This window comes from Liolophura sinensis, chromosome 10 (genome assembly GCF_032854445.1).
Source record: "Liolophura sinensis isolate JHLJ2023 chromosome 10, CUHK_Ljap_v2, whole genome shotgun sequence".
NCBI lineage: Eukaryota > Metazoa > Mollusca > Polyplacophora > Chitonida > Chitonidae > Liolophura > Liolophura sinensis.
In genome coordinates, this window is record NC_088304.1 from 7,984,086 (window position 1) to 7,999,190 (window position 15,105).

The following is a 15,105-nucleotide window of genomic DNA, read 5'->3' on the forward strand; positions in this document are numbered from 1 at the left end:
ACTTCCTTTGCTTAACATTGCACAAAGTTCTAAATTGGCTTAATACTGAGTAAAAACAGTATTGTAAAAATTGTCAGAAAGCCGTTTATCTTTGTCCTCTATACCTGTAGGTCAGGAATTAATGACTTACGTAAATCATTGTTTTCTTCGTGATATCCATGATTAAGTCCTCGCTGGCAAAGTGGCAGATCAATGTTCAGATCCAATTTTCTCTGGTTTCCAGCCGCTGTTAAAGTCTGGTTTGTGAGGTTCATGAACAGGTGCCTGTCCATTGTTTCCATACTGCTGTTTTATACATGTTTTAGAACATGTTCATGTGCTTTTCTGGCTTGACCGCGGTGTCAGCTGGGATTAATTACATGTATAGTCCTCAGGCTGTTTCAGTAAACTTGTTTATGATATTAATATGATGTATCTGTGATGTCTTCAGCAGGATAATTCAGTGAGGCAGCACTGCAAATATGTCAGCATTGACATGAACTGGCTACATGTACGTGCAAGGCGATCTATGTGTGAAATGGCTCAAATAGTTGAAAGTGATTTTAAATCTCAAGTAACCAAAGAAAGAAACAAGTAATTAGATGCATTGTACCAGTGGTATTTATAATGTGACACCTTGGACCCTTGATAATTTGATCATTAAACTTATGTTAAATGATTGAGGAAAGGAGCAATTTAATATATATAGCATCACTGCACGCATGTTTGTGCATGCACACTTTTCATATTGGTATGCTTGAGTTATTGTTTATGCATTGCTGTTCATTTTGGGATTGATTTGAATGATTTCTTTTCATGCATTTTGTGTGTATCCACCAAGAGCCAGTGATTCCCCGCATTATAATGGTACTTCGCTCTTCCACTTATTTCCCCTGCACTTGTTAATTAATATGGTATTATAAGGAGTCTCCATTGGCTCAGTTTTTTTTCGACCTCCCCACCTGCATTGCATGTTGACATGTGAGATAGTGTTACTATGTATATGTTAGATTTATGTACAAAATGTAGGTTCCCTCACTCTCACTGTTCGTGGCGTCTCCAAATGACCAGTGACAGTAAGTGGTCATTTACCATTTGCGCAGCTTGATGTCAAAGCAAATACTTTTTGTGTTCATCTGTATGTCATATGTGGGAAAGTTTGTTAGTAATTTGGCAAAGGCCGGTGGTTTTCCCCAGAAACGCAGGTTTCCTCCACCCATGAAACAGACTGCCAGCGTTTAAATGAATTCTTGATTATGGTGTTTAGCAACAATCATATAAAGAAGGTAAAATATTTTAGATAAGCAATTGCTTAGTATGTGAATTAAAATCATTAAGTCTTAAGATCATGATTGTATTTCATCGGAATCATGTCTCAGGGGAGTTGGCGCAATGGAACGCTCCTCCAGGTTATTCTTTAATCAGTAGTTATTGTTCAAAATTGTTTACTCATTATGTGGCTTTTGTAGTCACTAATGCAATTGTATCTCCCACACCTCTTGACCATTCTTTGGGGGCTTCCATAGTTCAGTTGATTAGTGCACTAGCACAGCATAATGACCCAGGAGCCTCTCACCAATGCGGTCGCCGTGAGTTCAAGTCCAGCTCATGCTGGCTTCCTCTCCAGCAGTAAGTGGGAAGGTCTGGCCTCAACCTGCAGATGGTTGTGGGTTTGTCCCAGGCTCTGCCAGGTTTCCTTCCACCATAATGCTGGCTGCCGTTGTATAAGTGAAATATTCTTGAGTATGGCATAAAACACCAATCAAATACATAAATAAATAAATCTTGATTCTTAGACAATCACTTCATTTATGTCCCTTCTCCATAAGGTTCTCAAATAGATTTTTCACTAATTTTAACTGAGTTTGAGAACGTTTTTGTAAGCTAAGGCTCAAACAAATATATTGCTTGCCTAATCAAAATGTTTTAACTTATGCTTGGCTTATTTTAATTGCATAATCAAACATTGAATCCTTCAAAGTTTCTGCACACCAAGTCAGATTTCAGCTCAAATCATCATGGTCGTCATTAGGGATTGATTTCAGGACTAGGTCCATGTTAAACTTGGATAGTGATAGTTTGCTTCTGTGAGATTGACTACCTATATGTAAATGTAGATGCGTAAAAAAAAATATCCTGGCATAGACATGATAAAAGATAAAACCAGTTACTTTTAATAGCTAGATTACAGACTTGTTATTTTCAGAATGCCAGATTATTAGATTATTTTTGTTCAAGTTACTTTCACTTTCAGTTTCAGAACAACGGTCGACCAGGCCTTGAGGAGGAAGGTTTAATACAACGGTCCTTCAGATACCTTCTGCAGGAACTGAAACAGCACTCGGAGAATATACTGATTAGAGCCTCCTATCTGGAAATATACAATGAGCAAGTAAGTCACATGGCATCTCATAATTTAAGCCCCTTAAATGAGAAAATACAGCCCAGTGTACATGTAGGTCAGTAGAGCCAATCAGAATGATTTCTCTGGTCAGCAATCATTGGGCTGTAAGATAGATGATGAAGGGGAGACAACTACGGTACTTTTCCATTGCTTTGCTATCACTACATCCCAAATCTTTATATTCAAATGTGGGATTTCAATTTAGTCATGTGGTTTTTAGTGGACCTCAGGCATTATCAGGTTCATTTGTTTGAGGTGTAAATAATAAGTGATCCTTGGATTATTAATTGAGCTGTTGAGACTTTGATTGAAATCTAAATCATGCCATACCATAGAACGTTTAGCATGATTTACTGGTGCCTCATTTATTCATGTTCAACAGAGAAGCTACATTGATACATGATTTTGTGGCCTGAATAATTTAGTATAATCTAATGACTGAGTTTATAAGAACTTAATTTATTTGATTTGCATTTCATAACGCAAAAATGAAGGTTGAAGTAAATAGGAAGGTGTAAACAGGTAGTCATTGATTTATTTATTTGATTGGTGTTTTATGCTGTATTCAAGAATATTTCACTTATACGACAGTGGCCATCATTATGGTGGGAGGAAATTGGGCATAGCCCAGGAAAACGCACAACCATCCGATCTGCAGATTGCTGTCAGACTTTCCCACGTACGGCCGGAGAGGAAGCCGGTATGAGCTGTATTTCAACTCACAGTGACCACATTGGTGAGAGGCTCCTGAGTCATTGCACCGTGTTGACTTGCTAATCCCTCGTCCACAATAATCATTCGTTAAATTATAATTGTATTGAACCCTCAAAAACATTATACATTATTGTTAGTTAATTTTTATGTGCAGGTCATAGATCTGTTGAACACTAATCAGAGAAAGTACCTGGCTGTTCGGTGGAGCAAAAACCGTGGGTTTTATGTGGAGAATCTGTTTGTGGTGGAGTGTGAGAACCTGGATGATCTGCTGGCTGTCTTAGAAGAAGGTAAGGATGCAGGGCCCTTGAATCTTAATCAAGATTTATTTATTTATTTATTTGATAGGTGTTTTTATGTACTCAAGAATATTTCACTTATATGACGGTGACCAGCATTATGGTGGGTGGAAACGGGGCAGAGCCAGGGAGAAACCCACAACCATCCGCAGGTTGCTGGCAGACCTTCCCACGTATGGCCAGAGAGGAAGCCAGCATGAGCTGGGCTCACAGCGACCGCATTGGTGAGAGACTCCTGGGTCATTGCGCTGCGATAACGCGCTAACCAACTGAGCCACGGAGGCCCCTCTTGATCAAGAGGACACATTAATGACATTGTACATGTATATCGTAACGCTGGGTTTAGTGGGGTTTATAATGCCATGCTGAAGAATTTTTAACTAACTTTATGCCATGCCAATTAAAACTTTGTTTTAAGGCCTGAATGAATCTTTTATCAATGTTGAAGGATGGGGGGGTGTACAAATTATGATTAAATTGAATTTTTTAAAAATCAGCTTGTTTGTACTGAATGTGTGCTCTCCCAGCATATATTTGAGATATATTTAAACGATTGGAAAGCCTTGAAAACAGGTCTTAAAAATTTCAAGATGGAACAAAATAAAAACATGGATTTACGATTGTATACTTTTTGTGTTTTGGGATTTTTTGGAGTCACCGTACATGTTAAACACAAAATTAAAATGGTGACACCTAAAATTAAAAAATATTAGAATTGATAATTATTTGTAGATTCCAGTGAGATAATTGGAAAGAACTTAATCATCGAAAATGGGTTGATTTTTTTCTTTTATGGCACTGAATGCTTTAGAACTTACCCTAATTCCTTACTGTTTTCACATAGGAAAGAGCAACTATCTGTGCAATTTATAGCCATTTTTAATTTCATTTTGGAGAAAAAGCTGTATTGGTTGGATTGGCCAGTTTCAGGGCTTCGCAAAAAGTATAATTTTATCAGTCAATGCATGCAGAATAGTACCTTCAGAATGTGCTTGAATAAACACCTTGCACACATGCGAAAAGGTTGAAGAATTACAGTACCTACAGAACAGACTTTCCTTATGTCTGTATTGTGTATGTCATATTTCTGGTTTGGTCATGTGATAATCAATCCTTGAGTCCCCTTCAGTCTATTCTGCCTTGAACTGACTCAGTAGTATTGTATGTCATATTTCTGGTTGGGTCATGTGATAATCAATCCTTGAGTCCCCTTCGGTCTATTCTGCCTGGTACTGACTCAGTTGTATTGTGTATGTCATATTTCTGGCTTGGTGATGTGATGATCAATCCTTGACTCCCCTTCAGTCTATTCTGCCTGGTACTGACTCAGTTGTATTGTGTATGTCATATTTCTGGCTTGGTGATGTGATGATCAATCCTTGACTCCCCTTCAGTCTATTCTGCCTGGTACTGACTCAGTTGTATTGTGTATGTCATATTTCTGGCTTGGTGATGTGATGATCAATCATTGAGTCCCCTTCAGACTATTCTGCTTGGTACTGAGTCAGTTGTATTGTGTATGTCATATTTCTGGTTTGGTCATGTGATAATCAATCCTTGAGTCCCCTTCAGACTATTCTGCCTGGTACTGAGTCAGTTGAATTGTGTATGTCATATTTCTGGTTTGATCATATGATGATCAATCCTTGAGTCCCCTTCAGTCTATTCTGCCTGGTACTGAGTCAGTTGTATTGTGTATGTCATATTTCTGGTTTGGTCATGTGATAATCAATCCTTGAGTCCCCTTCAGTCTATTCTGCCTGGTACTGAGTCAGTTGAATTGTGTATGTCATATTTCTGGTTTGGTCATGTGATAATCAATCCTTGAGTCCCCTTCAGTCTATTCTGCCTGGTACTGAGTCAGTTGTATTGTGTATGTCATATTTCTGGTTTGGTCATGTGATAATCAATCCTTGAGTCCCCTTCAGTCTATTCTGCCTGGTACTGACTCAGTTGTAGAATAGCATGAATTTTCCTGTACAAGATAGCATTCAACCGTGTACATTAAATATCCTTCAGCCTATGAGGATTTTAAATCTAGTAATCTATTTCCCACCTTCTCTTTGAATGCTGTTACCATATGGTTGGCCGGATCTGTTTTGTGCTGACCTGAATATAAGGCCGGTATGATTTGCTTGTCACTTCAAACTGTTCCAAAGCCTTTAAAAACCCTACTAAAGTCTTTCAGGTGGCTGTAAACTTTTTGATCAAGATAAAGAGATTTTAACTTGCATGGGCATGTTATTTTATAACATATTTTCACTAATGATTCAATAATAACAAAACACTGAAAATCAGGCTAGTTCGCAACTGGATTTTGTCCAGTGAGACGTTGACTGGATATTTTATTACAAATACTGTAGAGTTTATCCATAAATCTGCCAATGACCTCTGTCATGCGAACAACGACCTTGAACATCAATCAGGCTATAATAAATCAGATGTAAATTGCATGCATACTGACGGATCATTTTTGTTTACCCACTGTATGTATACTGTGCCGAGGAATGTACACAATTCTGCCATCACACTGACTCTGAATGAGAGTTAATGACAGGCAGGCCATGTTCTAGGTCAGGGTGTCTATTTTCTAGTCAAACTACAGTGTTGAACTATGTGATCAATGGTGTTTTAATAAATTAATGACTTACCAAAAGAGCCAAGTAAATATAGTCACTCGATACGGATTGGTTGAAGTGCACCAAATGAGTGTATTTATAATACCTGTTTTAAACTTGGTATGTAATTTAGTATGTCCTTTGAAATTATGATTGATACATGATTGATACAAACTCTGATATCAAATTATATGTTTTTGTGTTGAAATAGCTTTAATATTTTAATTTTGTAACTCCCTAAAATCACAGTTTTGTGATATAAACGGCAATTGATCAAATTATTTGATTGGCATTTAATTCTGTACTGGATAATTTTTCTCCTGCATTGTATACATAACAAAGGTCAGGTTTGTGGGTGGAAGGAAGTAGAGTGTCAGAAGCTATGCAAATCAACCAGTAGTGGATTTGAACCTCTGACCTTGCTGATCATGCTGGACTCATGAATACGCGTAAAGTACATGAGATAAACTGTAACAGCCAGAATATGTTAGCTGGACCTAATTGTTAGACCATATAACTCACACATGGTTGAAAATTATGTCACTATTACGTCAGTTAGAGAGACTTGCAGGCCAGGCTAATCTGGCTGTTGTAGTAACAACACTTCTCTAATGAGGAATGTAATTAGCATGATTAACCTGGGATAGACAGGGATCCAAGAAGTAGAGAAACATGTCAGATAATATAAAAGCAAACGTCTTTGAGATATATGCGCATAGTTTTTCAAGAAAGAAAACAGATTTTTGTTTTCAAGTCATCTAATATAAATGATAAATTACTCATGAAACTGATTTCTGCCATTTGCCAGTTATTTTTTGTGCATGTATATTCATGTACATGTATGACTCCACCTGCATACGTTTTGGAGGGATTGAAAAAACTCTTTAATATATTGAGTATTTTTTTTTTGTCTTATGGTTTATGTAGTGGTATTTCAAAGACCTTAAATATTTGATTGCAGTTAATGTACTTCATTGATAACCTGCATACGTTTTGGAGGGATTGAAAAAACTCTTTAATATATTGAGTATTTTTTTTTGTCTTATGGTTTATGTAGTGGTATTTCAAAGACCTTAAATATTTGATTGCAGTTAGTGTACTTCACTGATAATCTGTAATCAGATGTACTTTGCATTTATTGGGTGGGAATAATGATGTGGATTTCACTTAAAGGGAATTTAAATGAATTTGAATTTGGGTGCATATTTTTATTTAATGCACATTTGGTACGAATTTAGACCTGCTTCTGTCATTTCTAGGCTATACATGCTTTCCCTATATGAACAATCTGACTGCGAGAAATTCTCTTTATGGGATACTTGCAATTGTATTTAACTGGCCCATTTTGTAAAGATTGAATTGAATTCTGTTCAACACTAAAGTGCAGCGTTAAATAAGATAATGTACACCATGCATTGTGTCTGAATATATGCCATGGTATGTATTTCCACTGAATGCCCACTATAGATGTTTATGTGTTTGTGGTTTAGCACTACTGTAAACTAGGTGTGTGTTGTGCTGTGACCCTGAGCGTGCCAAAACATGACTTCTGTAGATATGAAGGTACTGATTTCAAGGAACATGTGCCAGGTGCCTGAAGTATAGTCGTGTATTGAACGTAAAGTCAGAGTTGATTCTGATCTTGTGGCAAAAGAGGAGAAGTTAATAATGTTATTATTGGTAACAGTATCTGACCATAGACCTGCTGTCTTGATTGTCGGTTTGATTTCCGAGTCCTGAGTCTCAGGATATTAAAACGCATTATGCTCTACACATACTGGTTCACTGACTTCTCAGTCAGGCTGTATTAATTGGCTTACTAGAAAGGTAGGGGTGGGGTCTGGGGAAGTAGGGGTGAGAGGGCACCAGGTAGACATGTCAATCAATAGACGACTCTAAATAGTTGTCTCTAAACAGGGGCTACCTCTGTGAAAGGCTCATCAAGTGGAGAACTTTGTACTAACTGTTGTGTAGTTTTGGAGAGCAAGCTGCATGTGAGTATTAATGCATGGGTGCAGTTTATATATTGGAGTGAAAGCTTTGTACAGACACTATAGCTGGAGGTGTTGTCAACACATCTGATACTATAACCTTTTAATATGTACTTGAGGAAAAAGTGCATCTTTTGTCAGTGTATTTAGCTCACTAAAGAAAAGCCTGCTGATACGATATCCAATTATCACGTTAAATGAATAATATGTCAAAGACTAGCTCTGAACCGAAGCATCGCAAAAGTGTGCATTGGAGAGCGGATGTGACAACTCCCAAATCTACTGATCTCACTGAAAGGAGCTATACAAAGGCACAGTTGGAGGAATACTCTGGTGCATCGTCTGGACAATCCTCTCTGCGACATGTCCAAGGACAATCCAGTCATGGATTAGAGAGTTCATATGGAATTAATGCCGACAAAAAGAGCGGAACAGGTAAAGTTGAGTGTGCAAGTCCAGAAGCTGATAATAAAGGTCACGGAGGTCATAGAGACTTGACATCAACTTTACTCTCACCAGGGGATGGCAGTACTCATGACAGCAGACCCTCCATGGAAAAGATAGTGGACAAGAAGACTGTAACAGTTCAGAGAAGGACTCACAATAATAATGGTCATTCAGACAGAGGTGGAGATTTCCAGGGTGGTTCAACACCTGTCAGGTTTAACGAAGGACACGTTAATTATCCAGGTAATGCTGATGAAGTTATTACCCCATGGGATCAGAGTGAATGGAGGGAGAGAGGAGGTTATCCAAAGAGTACTGTAAATAGTCGTCAACAATATGTCAATAAGAGATCAGACTTAATTGACACAGGTGAAAGTTTATACAGGGAGGTTGATAACAGGAGATATGGCCTAGATCAGAGAAAGGTTAAGGCTTGGGGAAAGAGCACTGCCGATATTAACTCTGTCAACACGTTTGAAGGTGAACAAATCTCTGCATCTGCCAGACCACAGTCGAGATCAAACTACCCTCCAGTACACGGCAGGAATTTACCAAAGCTTAGAGATTACCTCCAGCTTAAGGAACCGTCTACAGGTGTGTCCGGGGAGGAAGGTGCTAAGGCTGGGAGAGAGACACCTGGTCAGGGTTACATGGACAAGAATGGAACTTCTGTAGGGGATTACAGGCGATTGAGGGAAGCAAAGGCTCAAAGTGAGAGACGTAACGAGGCATTTTCACCTGTTCAGCAAGTGAAACATCTGGAATCCTCCATGGAGAGTCACAATTCCAAAAGAAGACATCTGGACAAGGATCAAGGATTTGTTTCTACGAACAAAACTAGCTCAAATCCAGCTGCATACAATCAACATGCATCAGTACACTATAGTTCATCGTACAGACAGAGATATTCAAACAGGGAGAGCTTCCATACCCCTGACTCTCCCGCTCACCCTACTCCTCATCCTAGGGCAGCTGGGTGGCCAGGGAAGGGTAGAGAGACTCCCTATAGTGGTAACTTCTCCCTGGACAGTGGCTCTGAGTCAGAACTTCAGGACCTGTACGAGGAGTCTGACAGAGAGTCTGACTCTCGTGTTGAGGACGTTTACCTGTGTTACCTGGTGACAGAGAGAGGAGCTGCCATAGGCCCGTTACGGCTGGATATCGATAACGTGGAATTAGGGGGATTACTGGATGCATCTTCAGGTACGGTGTTTATGGTACATCGTTTATGGTACATGAGATACGTCAAAGGGTATAAGTAGTACACCACATGCATGTGCGTGCATATTGATGAAGTTTTAAGGTATGGGCAATTGTATTTTGTTGTTTGATAATGGTGTGTATAGTGTCAAACTACAAAGCAAGTTTTACAACACCAGATATATCTGGGTTCCTCTCACCATAATGCTGGCTGCCGTTGTATAAGTGAATATTCTCAAGTACAGCTTAAAATACCAATCCAATAAATAAATAAATGAATAAAATATTGGCACAGTGAGGCAAGAAAATCATCATAATTTCCCTGTCCAATCTAAGAAGGAACTACCTGTAATCATCGTGTGTGTTCTTGATGATTTCCCTGTCCAATCTAAGAATGAATTGCCTGCAATACACCATGTGTGTGTTCTTGATGATTTCCCTGTCCAATCTAAGAATGATTTGCCTGCAATACATCATGTGTGGGTTCTTGATGATTTCCCTGTCCAATCTAAGAAGGAACTACCTGTAATCATCATGTGTGGGTTCTTGATGATTTCCCTGTCCAATCTAAGAATGAAGTACCTGTAATCATCATGTGTGTGTTCTTGATGATTTCCCTGTCCAGTCTAAGAATGAAGTACCTGTCATACATCATGTGTGTGTTCTTGATGAGTTCCCTGTCCAATCTAAGAATGAAGTACCTGTAATCATCATGTGTGGGTTCTTGATGATTTCCCTGTCCAGTCTAAGAATGAAGTACCTGCAATACATCATGTGTGTGTTCTTGATGATTTCCCTGTCCAATCTAAGAAGGAACTACCTGTAATCATCATGTGTGGGTTCTTGATGATTTCCCTGTCCAGTCTAAGAATGAAGTACCTGCAATACATCATGTGTGTGTTCTTGATGATTTCCCTGTCCAGTCTAAGAATGAAGTACCTGCAATACATCATGTGTGTGTTCTTGATGATTTTCCTGTCCAATCTAAGGATGAAGTACCTGCAATACACCCTGTGTGTGTTCTTGATGATTTCCCTGTCCAATCTAAGAATGAACTACCTGTCATACATCATGTGTGTGTTCTTGATGATTTCCCTGTCCAATCTAAGAATGAACTACCTGTAATCATCATGTGTGTGTTCTTGATGATTTCCCTGTCCAATCTAAGAATGAAGTACCTGTCATACATCATGTGTGTGTTCTTGATGATTTCCCTGTCCAGTCTAAGAATGAAGTACCTGCAATACATCATGTGTGTGTTCTTGATGATTTCCCTGTCCAATCTAAGAATGAACTACCTGTAATCATCATGTGTGGGGTTCTTGATGATTTCCCTGTCCAGTCTAAGAATGAAGTACCTGCAATACATCATGTGTGTGTTCTTGATGATTTCCCTGTCCAATCTAAGAATGAAGTACCTGCAATACACCATGTGTGTGTTCTTGATGATTTTCCTGTCCAATCTAAGGATGAAGTACCTGCAATACACCATGTGTGTGTTCTTGATGATTTCCCTGTCCAATCTAAGAGTGAAGTACCTGTAATACATCATGCGTGGTTTCTTGATGATTTCCCTGTCCAATCTAAGAATGAAGTACCTGCAATACATCATGTGTGAGTTCTTGATGATTTCCCTGTCCAATCTAAGAATGAAGTACCTGTAATACATCATGTGTGGGTTCTTGATAATCAAAGGCAGTTAGCATCTCAAGCACTTTGGCATAATGTACATGTACCCCCATGTGTTATAATTGACAATCGACTATTTATATTTGACAGTAGTTTAAGGATGGAGAACTGTTACTGTATATGCCCATGAACCATGCTGGACAATTCATTGTGACTTTGATGCATATACTTTCATAACGGTTTTAAAACAAACTGAAATCTGGAATCATAGCTGTTGTATCGTGTAATATTTTCAATTATCAATGTTAATTGTAACTGTATGCCAAGTTGAGAAGCCCATCCATGGGAACAGCAATAATCCAAGCATGCAAACATGTATTTGACCTAAAATTTTCCCACAGGAAGTGCATTTTTAGAGACAAAAAAGGTTATAAAATATAACTTGTAGTGCTGAGATTTACATTTTTCAAGAACACTATCATCCTGCCTTCCAAGCAAACCCCATGCAAGCATGACCTTTCTAGGATTAATAGCTAGAGCTTTCAGAATCTTGAAGTCACAGACATTACATCCGCCAGTTGAAAAACTTCATACATTTGTTGGTTACCTGCACCATTTTGCCCATCAAAACAAGTTCAAATAGTCATGATAGGGACACAATTGGGGCATGTGCTTATTTTAGGATTTTGGCGGAGTCAGCTATGGACTTGAATGTCCAGTTTGAATAAAATATGTAGTCGTAATAAACTAAGTGTGCATCTTTATACATGGGCAAAAATGCTAAAGTTAACATGGTTAGAGCATCGGGTACTACGTGTATGTATTTAACATATAACAACAAACATCTGCTTGTGCATGATAGCTTGTATATATGTTACATACATGCAGAGTCATCTGAGCAGCCATTAATCCACCTCATGGTAAGATGTAGTACCAGGCTCTCCTTGGCAGTTACTGTGAACTTTATACATACACCTACCCAAGAGTGGAGTGTTTGTATTTATCCGGGACTAGGCAAACTTTGGCTCTGTGTTGGCAGTGGACCAAACTCAAGGGCTATAATAATCAACAGGTGTGCAAATGTGTGTATAGAGATGTTTGTCTTGTGTGGTATGTGCATGTTTGTGAGCTGGCTTTTATCTCTACAGTTTAATCTGATTGACCGACATTGCTGTTTCCAGTTGAACTGACACTTTGATGTGTACTACATGTAGAAATCAACAGGAATAGTTTTACTGAAATGCATGGCTTACATGTATTTTCTCATATGCTAATGTCAGTGTGTTCCAGTTTTTTTGAGAGCATTATATTGATATCAACATGATATCAAAGGCCTAGGGCAACTTGTAAGTTTAAATTCTGACAAATCTGATGGGCAAAGACGTTTTATCCTCAGAGCAAAGAACAGTTAACAGAACATTTTTGTACAGAAAACAAAACCACTTTGCACCTCTGATTAGCCTTTCATGTTTTAATTGTTTCTTTCCTCCATGTCTAGCTCATCTAAAATTTTCTTCCAACGTCCAGTCCTTTCTATATCTTATTAATACCTTTAAAATTTTAAAAATTTGTGGTGCGTAAGAATACAAATACACAGTAACTTGTAGTGATATTATCTGTGGCCTTTTGCTCAAATAGTGGACAATTGTCTTGTCATATATACAACAAGTTATTATTTATTCAACGTTCTTTTGAAGGGACGTAGTTTCCATGTCGATGTCTGCATACATACATCAATCAGAGTGCATTGTCATGCGTGTTTAAAGAATCTTCTACATATACAGTGTGTCCCAGAAGTCGCGCACCATCCTGATTTTCATTTTTTTTTCTGTGTTTCAGATTTAATACTGATGTTAAATTTTTCCCCCTCTTTCGGAGTTAATTATGGCTAATAAACTAACAGTACAAAAAAGAGTTGAATTGGTTCTTATGTTTGGCAGAGATGGGGCAACACACCGCTTGGGATTGTGCGCAACTTCTGGGACACCCTTTATATACAATAATGCTGAAATTATAGTGAAATGATCAGGTTCCCAATAGTCTTGTGGTATTTGTGCTTCATTTTTATATGCACATTCCCATGAGTGTTTGATTTATTATTGCAAGTACTAATAAGTGGTATACATTTCTTTGTAACACTGAATATTTATATAATGTTACATGTAGCTCTACATGGAGATGTGCTCTACAGGTAAAGCGCATACACTTACCTGTTGTAGGCGTGTTTTTACCGCAGGTCTTACATTACAACCATATTCTAACAGCAGTGTTTATAATCTGTGCTCTAACTGCATGGTAGCATGGTAATTTATGGTCATGTACCTGTTTAACATTAAGTATACTCCAGAACTTTTGTATAACAGCTATCTGGTTTCTGGTAGGAGGAAACCAAATTGCTGTGTTTCACCAGGTACGTGACACACTGCCTGACTATATATTAACAGGCTGTTGATGAGCCATTGAGCCATTTGTTCACTCAGCTGAATGAGCCAAAGAAGGCACATGTCTTCAAGGCACACAGTTCTTTCCCAGCTAGCCCAGTGATAACATCACTATAATCAACCCTCTGGAGACTGGTGTATGCCCTAATTCCTCAATCTTCTCGCAAATTAAAGAGCAACTTTCAGCGCAATTTATACACATTTTTAGTTTGATTTTGGATACAAAATTGGTTGGATTGGCCAATTTCAGGGCTTCACAAAAAATTTAACCTTATCAGATAAGCTTATTATTGCCTTCAGAATCTACTTCAATAAAAACCTGGCAAACAACCGACAAGGTTGAAGAATTACAGTGTATGCTAGTGACAAGAATTAGTGTATAAATCTCCATGGCTCAGTCAAATGATCTTACATGTATGTTGACTGCCATGTCCTCCGGCAAAGGATTTTGCTTAGAGTAATGGTTAATTGAGAGATTATCAGAAACTTTTTACACAAGTTTAAACTCAATGAACAACATAAATTGTTGCTCATTATTTTTGGAAGTTGGACGAGGTGAGTTTAGTTAGGAGATGGCAGAAGGGGGACACCATGGAACGCATGAGGATTAAAGCTGCAATGCTATTAGTTAGGAGAGGGCAGAAGAGGGACGCCAAGGAGCGTATAGGGATTAAAGCTGCAATGCTATTAGTTAGGAGATGGCAGAAGGGGGACACCATGGAACGCATGAGGATTAAAGCTGCAATGCTATTAGTTAGGAGAGGGCAGAAGAGGGACGCCAAGGAGCGTATAGGGATTAAAGCTGTAATGCTATTAGTTAGGAGATGGCAGAAGGGGGGACACCATGGAGCACATCAGGATTAAAGCTGCAATGCTATTAGTTAGGAGAGGGCAGAAGAGGGACATCAAGGAGCGTATAGGGATTAAAGCTGCAATGCTATTAGTTAGGAGATGGCAGAAGGGGGACACCATGGAGCGCATCAGGATTAAAGCTGCAATGCTATTAGTTAGGAGAGGGCAGAAGAGGGACACCAAGGAGCGTATAGGGATTAAAGCTGCAATGCTATTAGTTAGGAGATGGCAGAAGGGGGACACCATGGAGCGCATCAGGATTAAAGCTGCAATGCTATCAGTAATGTGGCATAACAGGCTTGTAAGGAATTCCTTGATACACTTCTATCCAAGAGAAATACCCTTTTGTTTTCACAAGATTTAGGAGAAAAAAAAAGATCTGTATACTTAAAGAAAAATCCATGTTTTTCACGAAATTTATGAAAAGCTGTTGAAATGCTTTAATTTGCAAAGAGATCCTTTTGTTTTTATGGGATTGTTTTCACATGATTTATGAAACATGTTTATTTTCACAAGGAAGATCCTTGTGTT

At 38.5% G+C, this 15,105-nt stretch overlaps 1 protein-coding gene across 1 annotated transcript in view; it reads left to right on the forward strand.

Annotated features, from left to right (window-relative positions):
* The window catches only part of LOC135476213 (kinesin-like protein KIF12), a 47,010-nt gene that overhangs the window by 17,534 nt on the left and 14,371 nt on the right, over positions 1-15,105 (forward strand). The window contains exons 6-7 of the mRNA XM_064756158.1: positions 2,234-2,371; positions 3,252-3,387. Coding sequence (XP_064612228.1) covers positions 2,234-2,371; positions 3,252-3,387 — 274 coding nt within the window. The remainder of the gene's footprint in view (positions 1-2,233; positions 2,372-3,251; positions 3,388-15,105) is intronic.